The 12,963-nt window shown below is 40.7% G+C and overlaps 1 protein-coding gene across 1 annotated transcript in view; it reads left to right on the top strand.

Annotated features, from left to right (window-relative positions):
• Positions 1-12,219, top strand: part of LOC102536841 (guanine nucleotide-binding protein G(q) subunit alpha) — a 268,471-nt gene extending 256,252 nt beyond the window's left edge. Inside the window, exons 6-7 of the mRNA XM_072959642.1 lie at positions 1,675-1,828; positions 6,932-12,219. Coding sequence (XP_072815743.1) covers positions 1,675-1,828; positions 6,932-7,122 — 345 coding nt within the window. The 3' untranslated portion in view covers positions 7,123-12,219. The remainder of the gene's footprint in view (positions 1-1,674; positions 1,829-6,931) is intronic.
• The last annotated feature ends 744 nt before the right edge of the window (positions 12,220-12,963 follow it).

Genomic DNA, 12,963 nt, shown 5'->3' with positions numbered 1-12,963 from the left:
GGGGCACGTTCTGCATCAGGAAGGCAGGATCTGAGCAGAAATGTTAACAGCTTGAACCCCTAGGCTTCATGGTTATCCTTCAAACATCATTCATTCAGTTCCTTTTAGACATGTGGCAGTGGGTGGATCCAAGTATATCGGTTAGAAGTATTTTGCATATAATAAGAACCAGAAAAACAGTTCAAACTAGCTTTAAAAACTAAAGGGTACTTAATTGGTTGATGTTACCAAAACATCCAGAGGCAAAACCAAGCTCAGGCATGGTGTGACCTAGGAGTTAAAACCCAGTAAGGAGGACCTAGCTTATTTTTCTGTTTCGGGATGGTTGCTAGAAATTTCTGAGGCTACACGATTCCTCTTCCACATTCTTTGTGAAAGCGGGGTTCTCTGTTCCACAGCTCCCAGCAAAAATCCTGGGGTTAATTGGACCAGTTGAGCTGCTTGGCTACACAGATGCCTGTATGCCAGGGAAGGGGTATTCTAAGTGACGGGGGCCTGGATTCGAAGTCCAGCCCTGAATCAGCCCAGGTGCCAGGAGACTAGGATGCTCTGACTTAAGCCACTGAGCCACCTGTTAGCAGTGGAGATGGGCTCAATCCCAGGCAGGCTTTTCCATTGCCTGAGACTTGGTCATAACTAAGAACTAAGTCGGGGGTCAGAAAGTGCATGTTTGTCCAGGAAGAAGTGTGCCCCTGCACCACGGAGAGGAGGACTCTCCAAATCCGCTGCCTTTGTCTGTGACCCAAGAATGGGAGTGATTTAGAAGCGAGTGTGTCTGTACGCACACAAGCTGGTGAAGAGACTAGGGCTAAGCTAGGAGGTGGTCTAGCTTTGGGCTGGTGACTGCGTTCTTTTTAAGAGGAGAGACTTGAGTCAGGAGTAACTGATTAGTATCTTCATTTGTAAGAGCAGGCTGACTAATTCCTTGAGAATCCATTGAGGTTTTCTGTTACCAAGCCTGGCTTGATAGACAGCTTCAGGTGAGAATACTTTCTCACAAATGCTGAGGGTGGTGAGAAATATTACATTTCTATCTCCAGGTAATTACCATGTCTATGGCCACAGATCTATAAGAGAATTATAGTGAAACATAGGGAGCAAGTGTGTTCTGATAAGTAGGAAATGTGTGATCTAAAAATATATTTCCATGTGTTTTCTTATCAGGGGATACATATTTATATAGTAAGTAGTAGTCATTCTAAAAATATAGATGCACTTTGGGCAAAGAATTAAGTAACTTTGTTTTGATTGTTATGAAACAGCCAGTGATGAAGCCCCAAGTACACACAGCTTAGGAAATGCAAGATGAAGCCTGGTACTTAGTTCTTAATTCGGATCTGAAGACTTTGGCCATGAATGAGTGATTTTTGGCGGACACTGACAGTGTGCCAGATACAACAGGGTTCTCTAGGCTTGGCTCATTCTCTTTCAACGTTGAGTTATTTCAGTGAATATTACTATTATTCTCTTCTACTTGTCAACCTGAGAGTTGGCCTAATTTAAAGAGCCGTGGAGGCTTTTGCATGTAAATCCTGATAAAAGCTGCTACCGCCCAGCCCAAGGCCACAAAAACTAAATGCAGACCAAAGAGGGGTTGGATGTACAAAACAAACAGTTCACAGACTGAGTAATCGTGTAATTCATGCCTCAATTTTCTGGTGTTTTTTTTTCCAGAACCGAATGGAGGAAAGCAAAGCACTCTTTAGAACAATTATCACGTATCCCTGGTTCCAGAACTCCTCGGTTATTCTGTTCTTAAACAAGAAAGATCTTCTAGAGGAGAAAATTATGTATTCCCACCTCGTTGACTACTTCCCAGAGTATGATGGTAAGTGAGCCCTCCTCCGCCGGCCAGTAGCTGGGGGCACATCCTTCCCCCGCGACCAGGGCCAGAGCAGCTGCCTTGCTGTGCACGGCCGCTGCCTGCGCCCTCAGAAGCCCACGTGTTGTGATGGGTGGAGTATGATCTGAAATGTTTCATTCCCTAAAATACTGAGAGTTAAATGTATTTCAAAACAGAGTTTTCTTTTGCTGTATCAGAGGAGGGAGCAGTCCCATAGTTTTGACTAATTGCGTGTCAACCATTCTAGTTCCTTCTTTCTTTCCCTTTCATTTGGTAACAGTCTGTCTGTCCCTGCCTCTCTCTGGAGGGAGAGCAGAATTGTGTGGTCAGGAGCCCACGGTATGAAGTCGATCTACGCAGATTCAGATCCCAGTTCTGATATTTCCTGCTTGTAGAACCATGACCAAGTCACTTAATTTCTGTAGACGTTAGGACCAAACTTACGTTTTGCCGACTGTAATGGCTAACACGTGTGACATTTTAGCATGGTGCCTAACGCCTAGTGAATGTTCGAGAAATATTTACATTGGGGGGTGCTTCACGGCCCAGTGAAGTCTCGTCACCCTTCAGGATGGCACCCATCCTTTAAGCTCTCCCTGAAGCACTTAGAACCTATAGCACCCACTTCGGCTCTCACCTGGCTTTGCATCATTTTCTTCCTTCTTATAAACAAATCTCGCCTCCTCGGCTAGATGGAAATCCTCAACCACTGGACATGACACCCAACCCCTTCTGAGAAATACTTGACACATTGGCAACCACCACCTGCTGCTCTAAAACGGTGAACGAGTCACCGTCACTGCCCTGTAAGAACTGAGGTGCTGGATACACACACCTCTCCGGCACATACTTGAGTCTAGATTAGGAGTGGCAAGCCTGCTGCCTCTTTATAAATAAAGTTTTATTGAAACAGCCACACACCCACTCCTTTATATACTGTCCAGCTACTTCTGTGCTGCAGCCGCAGAACTGAGTAGTCGTGGCAGAGATCACAAAGCCTAAAATATTTCCTCCGGTCCTTAACAGGGAAAGTTTGCCAAACCCAGATCTAGATGACGAGTAGGGCAGAGGACAGGCTTTGAATGTCACCAAGTTCCTGCTGTGCCGCTTACCAGCAGTGGTGCCCTGGACAGGTTTATTCAGCCACTCGGTTTCTTCCCGAGCAAAGCAGAAGAGTGGAATCCCGTGTGTCAGTCTCTCAGCCGAGGACCTGGCACAGAGAAGAGCACAAACCCAAAAGCCCGGATTATGGAGGTTTAGTGACAAGAGAACAGACTCTTTTTAAAAATTATATTATTGACATATGCTGTCTGGCATGGATGTCAGCTCAGCAGTGTTTCTGTACTTCTGAAAGCTCCCTCCAAAAGGTAATTACTTCAAAACTAATGTTCAGTTTGGGTTCATGGCTTCCAAAGATACAAACCCATCAAGGATGGAGTTGTGCTCATCTTTCCAGTCCCGCGTGCGTTGGGTTCAGGGCAGGCTCTCGGGAGGGAAACGTTCCACGTTCCCTTCTGGATACATACAGGATTCTGAAGGTTGCTGATGTTGTCAAGTATCAGAGATGGTCCTGTGTTGGTTGGCAGTGTGTCCCCATCCTCTGTCCAAGCACGTTTTCCTTTGTGCTTTGCGCTTCCTTCCAGAACAGACCCTTGCCCACGGGACGACAGGACAGAGGCAGCACAGCCCGCCCCACAGAGCAGCCCCACCAAGGCCCGAGGTGCTGACGCAGCGCACACAGCTCAGCACACTAGGGCTGGCTTTGCTGCAGTAAAGACTTTTCTCTGTGATGAGTATTGGGAGTACTGTTTTTCTCTCTGTGCAGCATTTTCCTCATCTCTTTGCCTATTTCCTTTGTCCAGTAATTTCCCCAGATTCCCCATGACAGGAGCATTTTCCTTCCAACATGTGGCACTGCGAACGTCTGTAAGCGTGGAGATGTTTTTTACCATCAGTCTCACACTGCAGTACACGTAAGGCACACGGGGAAGTTGGCCATGGGGAAAGGAAAAAAGACCCTGATTGTTATTCATAAAGCAAACACAGCTGTCATTGCTAGAGACTTCAAGCCATTGTAAGATGAGCTAAGACTGAAAAAATTCTAGGCCCACTCTGCAGTCATGTTTTTATAATAAACATGTTTATAGTATTATAAATTTCACACTTCCACATTTCTGCACTTACAAGGTCTTTATCGTAATGAATGCCATTTCTGTATTTCTCTTCAGGAAGGAAAATTACCATTTCCACATGGACTTGAATTGCAGAATTGTTCACAGAGACTATGGAATCCTGTTCCTGCCATGAGGGCTATAATGATTTCTTTGTAGTTTATGTTTATTCAAGTAACATAATTTATGCTTAAAAATGTAACAGACTCTGAGGGCTCTTCGGGGAACTTAAGTCTTGTTCTGATACAGTTTACAGTAAAAAGAGAGAGAAAATGTAGACCTCTCTTTCTCAAAAAGGTTAAGTACAAAATCAAATGGAATTTCACTCACAGGCCAGAAACAGCACATTCTTCTATGAAATGAGAGGCTTTACCAGTTCTAACAATCTTATCAGTCTTGGTTTCAAATATTTTTTATTACTGCTATGGAATTAGTAAGTTAGCAGTAGTACATTCAATAAGCTAGGATATTAAATAATTATATATGTTACATATTTGTAATTATTAGCCCTTTTTTATTCACTAGGGTGTCAGCCTTCTTAGTCACTGACAAAAATTTCAGTTCTGGACTCTTAAGTCAAAAAATTCATACATTCTTTTGTAAACTGTACAAATGAGAATGATCTGTTTTCGTGGCTCTTTGCTCCCCACTCCTGGCAATGTTGGATATGCGTTTTTTTGCAATAAGGTCAGTTTGAAAAGTTTTCAAGCTGGCCATCTGAAACTCGCCCTGCGTTTTGTTAGAATTTGTAGGCCCTCCGTAGAGTTTTCAAAGATTTCCTTATCGCAAACTAGATAACAATATTGATAGAAAAAAATCTGAACCATGGATCCCGAGGGTCTTCTGAGAGAGGAGAAGGTGGAGGTTACAGCACGTGACCTCCTTTGGTATAGAACTAACGGGAAAAAATGGGAAAAAATGGGAGACATGCAGGTGTATACCACCCCCAAGATGGACACAAGAAAGATGCTCAGTCCTCGACAGGTGGTGGTGGTTTCGTGTTGCTTTTAATTTACAACCCAAAGTTTTAAATTAATACATTGATCAGGATCTATTAAGTTTTTAAAACAGCTCTGTTGAGATATAATTCACATACCATATATAATTCACCCATTTAAAGCAGAGTTCAATGCCTTCTGGTATAATTACGTTAATTTTTTTAAACTGTGGTAAAATACATTACATAAAATTTGCCATTTTAACCACTTTTAAACATGCACCTCAGTGACATTAGTTACATTCATAGTGCTGTGCAGCCATCGCTGTTCCTAACACTTTATCACCCCGAATTCTGTGACCATTAAGTAACAGCTCCCTAGTTCCCCCTCCTCCGAGCGCCTGGTAACCACTAATCTACTTTCTGTCTCTATGAATGTGCCTATTCTAGGTACTTCATAGAGGCCGAATCAGACAATATTGGTTGTTTTGTGTCTGGCTTCTTTGAATTGATAGGATGTTTTCAAGGTTCATACATGTGTGGCATCTATCAGAACTTCATTTTCACCGCTGAATAATATTCCATTGTAGGTATATACTACCTTTTGTTTATCCATTCCTCTGTTGATGGATCCTTAGGTTGTTTACACCTTTTTTTTTAATTTTGGCTGTTGCAAATAATGCAGCAGTGAAAATTCGTGTACAAGTATCGATTGGAGTCCCCACTTTGAATTCTTTTGGGTGTGTACTTAGGAATAGAATTGCTGGCTCCTATGTAATTCTGTGTTTAGCTTTGAGGTACCGCTAAATTGTTTTCCACTTTACATTCCCACAACAAATGTACAAGGGTTCAGATTTCTCCACATCCTTGCTAACACTTGTTATTCTCCACTTTTTTGATTATAACCATTTTAGTAGATGTGAAATGGTATCTTATTGTGACTTTGATTTGTATTCCCTAATGATTAGTGATGTTGAGCATCTTTTCATATACTTACTAGCCATTTGTGTATCTTCTTTGGAGAAATGTCTGTTCAAGTCCTTTGCCCATCTTCTAATCAGGTTGTCTGTCTGTCTGTTGTTGAGTTGCAGGAGTTCTCTGTATAGTCTGGACATCTACCCCTGATCAGCTATGTGATTTGCAGATATTTTCTCCCATTCTAAAGGTTGTCTTTTTACCTTCTTGATAATATCCTTTGGTGTACAGAAGTACTTCATCAAAATTAAGTCCAGTTAATCTGTCTTTTCTTTTGTTGCCTGTGATTTTTGGCATCAGCACTAAGAATCTGTTGCAAAATTATTAATATATCCTGATCAATATATCACAATCCTTTTTTAAAACATCTAGGCCAGCCCTTGGCCCAGAAGAGAGCCTGGATAAATGCAAGAAAATGTAAAGCAACTTTTTAAATCATCACACATAATGAATTGAATACCACATAAATGTGCTGTGCTCAGAAGCACCAGAAGTGAGGCTGCAGAGGACAGCTGTAGACAGACCCAACCTTACGGAGCAGGCATTCTATTCCGAGAGAGATTTCAGGTTGGAGAACGTAAAATGATTTATAACGGAGTACGGGCAGCCGGGGTCGGGGGTCAGATTGACAAGAGGGCCTGGGGCAGTTACATCTGTGTGCCCGATCACTAGGCTGCCAAAACCAGCAGAGTTAACTCGGTCCAACCAAAGTAAGCTAATTACACCCCTGCTGAAGACCCCACAGTGGCTCCTGTCACCTGAAGGATCAGAGCTAAACTTAGCCTGGTCTTCAGGCTGTCTGCCCATTTTCACCTCATCACGTTTTGTGGCTGGCTGGGCAGGTACAGTGACGAGGACGAGCAGTTACACACGGTGGTGTGGGGGGGAGATGACCACGGGCCCAGTCTGCAGTGCGGAGGGCCTCACGAGCACCCGTGAGCATCCAGTGAGCAGATGCATTAACAGATCAGCTGACAAGCGCCCCTCTCCTCCCTTGGCCAACAGGACCCCAGCGAGATGCCCAGGCAGCTCGAGAATTCATCCTGAAGATGTTCGTGGACCTGAACCCAGACAGTGACAAAATTATCTACTCCCACTTCACATGCGCCACAGACACCGAGAACATCCGCTTTGTCTTTGCCGCCGTCAAGGACACCATCCTCCAGTTGAACCTGAAGGAGTACAATCTGGTCTAATGGTGCCTCCTCGATTCCACCCTTCCCTCCCCTGGTGGGCTGTTGAAGCTGTACAAGAGGGACTGTATTTCTGTGGGAAACAATTTGCATAATACTAATTTATTGCCGTCCTGGACTCTGTGTGAGCGTGTCCACAGAGTTTGTAGTAAATATTATGATTTTATTTAAACTATTCTGAGGAAAAACAGGATGCTGAAGTACAGTCCCAGCACATTTCCTCTCTTTTTTTTTAGGCAAAATCTTGTGACTCAATGTATTTTCACTTCTCGGTCATGCACTCACAAAGATAAGATTTCTTTCTCTCTCTCTCTCTTTTCTATTGAGCAAAAATGAAGCTGATTTTCCTTGTCCTAACCCATCCCTTCCTCCTGATTTTTCCCACATTACAATGGCCTTTATCCTAGTACCATTCTTGGTCAAGTTTTTCTCTTGAATGATACAGTCAGGTTAATGTTATTCAATTTAAGCCATCAACATCAGCTTAATTTAACAGTTTGTAGTTTCTGCTGAAGGATTCTAAGTATTAATACTGTGGTTTTAAATGTATTGCTCTGGATACACATAGAGAGGTTTTTTTTTTTAAATATATATAAATATTGTCTTGCCTCACTGTGGGCTGGGACGGTGGATACCCATCTAATGGTTGTGTCTTTTTTTTTTTCCTACCTTCAACCATAGCTTGGTTGCTCAGTGAACCATACAGAAGTCAGAGCATGGCAAGGACAGAGACACACAGAAGGAGTTCTTTCTTATCAAACGCCATGTGCCATTGTCCTCCATCCTTTCCTTGCCTTTTTTCCCCCACCTTCTCTTCTTCGAATCTCAGATGCCAAAAAAAAATACATATATGCCAACAGACACTACATGACCCTAATGGCTGCTACCCAGAACCTTTTCATAGGTTGCTCTTAATTTTTTTCCCCCCTCAGTTCAAATTTTTCCTCCTTTTTTTCCTTAGCATTTGGGCCACAATTTTATAATGACTTTCATTATGGGTATGTATCACCAAAGCTGGCTTTTTGTTTAAAAAAAAGAGAGAGAACGTAAAAGAGAAAAGCCAGTATCTTAAAATGTAAGAGAGTAAGACTGTGAAGCCTAAAGTGTTTGACTGAGAGTGAACCCGAAACACCAACTGCCAAATAATTGGTCACTACACACTTGATTTTCATGGTCCATCATCTTCTTTGCCCTTAAAATCACATTGTTTAGTGTCCATGGTCCATGTTGAGTGTCTAAACCGACAATAAGGGAAAGTCCCCTGTGTGATACACCATGAAATCTGCTCTCTCACTTCATTTGAAGCCAGTTTCACTCTGTTTTTAAGGTCAAGTAGTCTGCCATGAACATTGGTTGCTAATATTACTCTGACACCTTTAATTGGCAGAATCTGAAGTTACTGCTAGTTTACCGTCTTTGGGATTGTCTTAAACTGATGACTGGTTGAGTTGAACTTAAGGAAGATTTGTGGACTGAAACTCAAAAGTAACCTCTGTGCTCTACAGAACATGTATTTATGTAACTGAACATAGAGGGAGAGAGACTGGAGTTCTATATGTGCAATTTTTCAGCGAATGCAAAAAATAACAGCACACGTACTGACGAGCTTCTGTCAAGCAGCTGGAATTGAAATATGATTTAAGAAAGTCAATCAAGATTGTGTTAAGCCTGCTGGGAAGTTAGAATTAGGCCATGATGCTGGTCTCATTTTAACTACAGTACTACTTGGCAGGAGTCTAAACTTCCATATAATCACTCTTTTGGAACAACAAAGGAGAGGGAGAAAATTAATGGCTTATCAGATGCGTACCAGACTTACTAAACAGTAATGGAATGTGCCCATTCTTTGCTCTCCCAGCCTCAAACTACACAGGTTACTTTTTTTTTTTTTCTCCTTACTCAGAAAGCACCTGTAATTTAATTAAGAAACAGACTGCCTGTAGGTATAGTGCAATTATGAATGCTCTAATCATTGTACATACATCTCTCTCTCGATAGTGCAGCATCCACACTGGCTTGGTAATCGTTAATTTTTTGGCAGATTGAATGTGCTGTATTGATATGTATCTATGTAATTGTATTGTATGTCTTATAGCTAATTCACATTTTGAATAATGTTATTTTATTTACTTTTTTAAGAGAGGAGAATGTAAATTTGTCAGTTTATTTCTGACTAGGGATATTTTTTTTTCCATTTAGAAAAAAAAAACCTTACTATCGTACAGAGCGGTACTAGCATCGTGCTATATAAAATCATTTGCACATTCCTGAGTAGAGGTATACTGAAAGTAAGACCCAAAGGTAATTTCATAGCAAAATACATAAAATCAGTTGGAGCTTTTATACAAACATGGAAACCAACTTTGTAGAACTTTTGCCATTTGACCTAGGATTGGAATATGAGCTTTTATACAATTCATATTCTTATTTGGCAAATGCACAGTTTAGTATTACCTCTCTGATGGCCTTTATTAGAAAGGCAGTTTTAGAAGCTATTGTGATCCATTAAGGAAATGTTTTAACAGCTAGAGACCACTGCTTGCCTGAAAGGGCAATCAAATTTGGTGCAGCAAAAAAAAAAAAAAAAAGAGGAAAAAAAAAAGAAAAAGGAAAAAATTAAAAAAAAAAAGGAAACAATGACATTCGAAGGCCTACAGTGTGTATAGAAAAAAACCTCATCACAAGATCATAAGTGTTACAGTTTTAGGGAATCAAGATATTCTATTTAATAGAGCTATAGTAGATGTAGTCGATTAAACCTGATCTCAAAGCTCAAAGCAGCTGAGCAAAACAGGGAAAGATTGTTTTATGTCTTCATGAAATTGGGATGGAATTGCTATGCAGAACTGAGGTTTGTGGCTTCACTGTTCATCTTAGGGTGCATGACAAGATCCCTTCTCTTGAGAAAGGAAAAAATTGATCACCCTAGCTGCAGTGATGCAGAGAAACCGAATTGTATCCACACTAGTCAATCGAAGCTGAAGGATTTTCTTTTTTTGTTTCTTTGTTTGGGGTTTTATTGAAGGGGCGAGGGGCGGGAAGGGATTCTTTTCAGTTTTGTATAAAAACAAAGCTTACTCATGCTTTATATTATATCGTGATTGCAAGCTTTCTAAGCGCGCGCCGCTGGACTCCTCGTGACGCTCCAGAGAACGGAGGCCTGTGGCGAGTTTCATGGCAACTTGGGCACGTCTTATCAAAAACACACAACACAGAGACCTTCCTTCCGCTGACCAAGGCAAGCAGCCGTTTCATGACTCACTTAACACATTGCAGTGTACCAGTTTACAGGTTTTTTTTCCCTTTTTGCGTGACATGGCAGTTCCAACCCACAGAGAATCCCTTATTTGTAAATTGGAGGTTTGTACTATGCCTTACAGAGCTTAAATTCAGGAGTTTGTGCCTCATATCTGAAACAAAGGGAAATCACGCACCCATTCAGAGGTAAAGAAATCCCCCTCCAAGTGTTTGTTTCTTTTTAAGTAAACATTTTCATATAAAGAGCTCTGCTGAATGTCATGAATAGACTGGGGGGAAATCTTCTAGGAACCTGCATATGTTGTTCACTAGGAGATGATATCTACAAAAGGCATTTGAAAAACACCTGAAACTTGTTTTTGTTTTGTTTTTTGTAGAGTAACTCACGGGTCTAATATTTAAAAAAGGTAATTCAGCTAAAGGACAATTTACTTTTTGTACTTCAGACTATCTTGATTGTCAAGGTGTACGAACTGTAATCTTAAAATTTATACTGCCACATGATTGTAAATTTTAGTTGTCTTAAGTTAGGAATCGGTGAAAAGCTATTTATGCTGGATATGGGTCAAAAATGACTATTTGCAAAAAATATATAAAAATAATGGGAAGAAAGGGCTGCATAATGAGATACTGCAAGACTCAGATACTAGCTGGAAATAATCTTCAAATTACCCTCGGTTTCCCTTTGTTTTCAGTTTCTCAAAAAGGACGAATGAAATGAAATATAGCAGAATGTTAACCCATATGAAAATAAAGTGTACCCAACTATTGTAACGTATATTGCTGCTCTTCTTAAAATTAAATAAGGGTTTAAAACCACTTACTCGGTAATTGACAACATCTCAATTGACACAGATAAGGTGTGCTTGGTGTACAGATTTTCTTCCAAAGACCGACCTTTGGTTAGAAACACACACAAAAATTAGAACGAGTTAATATTGTATGTTTATCTGTCTCCACATATTTCCAGCATATGTAGCGTTAATAGATCTCTCCTGGTAACTGTCTTTGGGATTTCGTTTTGATTCCATCAAATTAGGAAAAGAAATGGCTTAGTTGTATATGATTAGCTAGAGATTTTCGGAGCCAGACACCTGCTGTTCAGTAGATACTTAGTACAAAGTCTCAACTTGTCATTTGTTTTTCTCACAGTGTAACAAATCATTTTCTGCTGTCTTCCCAACTACCAGTGCCCTTCAGTAACTCTCTTGGCTCTAGAATCATCTGTTCAAAGTATGCATACACATCTAGCACACAGTAGGTGCTCAAATATTAATTTCCTTCTTACCTCCCTTATCTATCGCGTATCCTCCATTTCCCCGTATGATTCCAACCCAATAGTAAATGACATTTACATGTTATGAAAATATCTATTGGGTACAATTGGATCTCACTTGGGTAAAGGAATTCTGACTTTCAGATAAGCTTTGGTAGACGGAAAACAACAGGGAGGAAGATATTCTTCAGTAGAATATTTTTAAGTTAAGAAAAGAAAGATGGAAAATTACTCTGTAACTTTGTTCAGGTTACTTTGACTGAAACACATGTGTTTGGTGGATTTCTTTTCCTCAAAGAATTCTCTAAATGCAACTTGCTGGATTCCTCACTTGTCATCATGTTGGAAACCCTTACTAGACCTATGTATTTAGGGAGTTTTGTCAGAAAACATTTTTAACTTGCAGTATTTAAAAGAATCATATTTACTGTTCTTAAAATGTCATTCAAATGCATGTATTGTCTATTGTTTGGGGATGGGAACTAGTTTTACAAAAAAACACCTAATGTTGTATAATAATGCCCCAATGATCTTGCTGGTTAAAAATACAGTATTTTTGGCCATAAGTTTGTACTACAGTATTCTTCATTCTTGAGTTTTCCTTCTCTTGAAGTTGCCTAAGCCTCTCCCAGAATATTTTATTATTATTATTATAAGGAATATGGGCTAAGTCTTTCTTTCTTCAAAACACTTTATACTGCACGTGCATTTCCCAAGGTAGACAGGTTCAGTAGTTTATAAACAAACCAAAAAAGAAAAAAAAATCTCCTTTCTGTATATAATCAGAAATTTCAGTCTTCTTTAGTGGATATATTCATATTGATAATATTTATCAAATTTGCCTTAAGAAAAAAGAAAACCTTGCCCTAATATAGGTTGCAAGCACCTGTAAAAACAGGTTTAAATAGCTGCTCAGTAAAGACTTCCAGGGAGCCACCCGTCCTCGCCACCAGTGGACGCTTGGCTCGGAGCTTCCTGCCTCAGTGGTGGGAGTGAGCGGTCCACTCCCTGTGGGGCAAAGGACCTGCTGTAGGTGTCCTTAACATCTGTGACTTTTAGAAACACCCCTTGAAGGCTTTAAGATCAGCTAAAAAGTAACTATTCTTTTTCTAGCAAGTTTGTGAAGTTGGGGTAATGGAGACAAGTGTTTGCCCAGAAAACTGGGGCTCAGGTCGGAATTTGACACCATCACAGAAGCAAGACCTGTTCCTGCCGCTTGGGATCAGGTCTTTCTAACTGGCAGCCCAGCCCTTGCTTATGGCATTGTGTCTTTCAGGATGCAGCTCCATCCATATACTTCAGAGAACGAA

The sequence above is a fragment of the Vicugna pacos genome, chromosome 4 (assembly GCF_048564905.1).
Source record: "Vicugna pacos chromosome 4, VicPac4, whole genome shotgun sequence".
In the NCBI taxonomy this organism is placed as follows: Eukaryota; Metazoa; Chordata; class Mammalia; order Artiodactyla; family Camelidae; genus Vicugna; species Vicugna pacos.
This window is presented reverse-complemented; position numbering and strand designations above follow the sequence as displayed.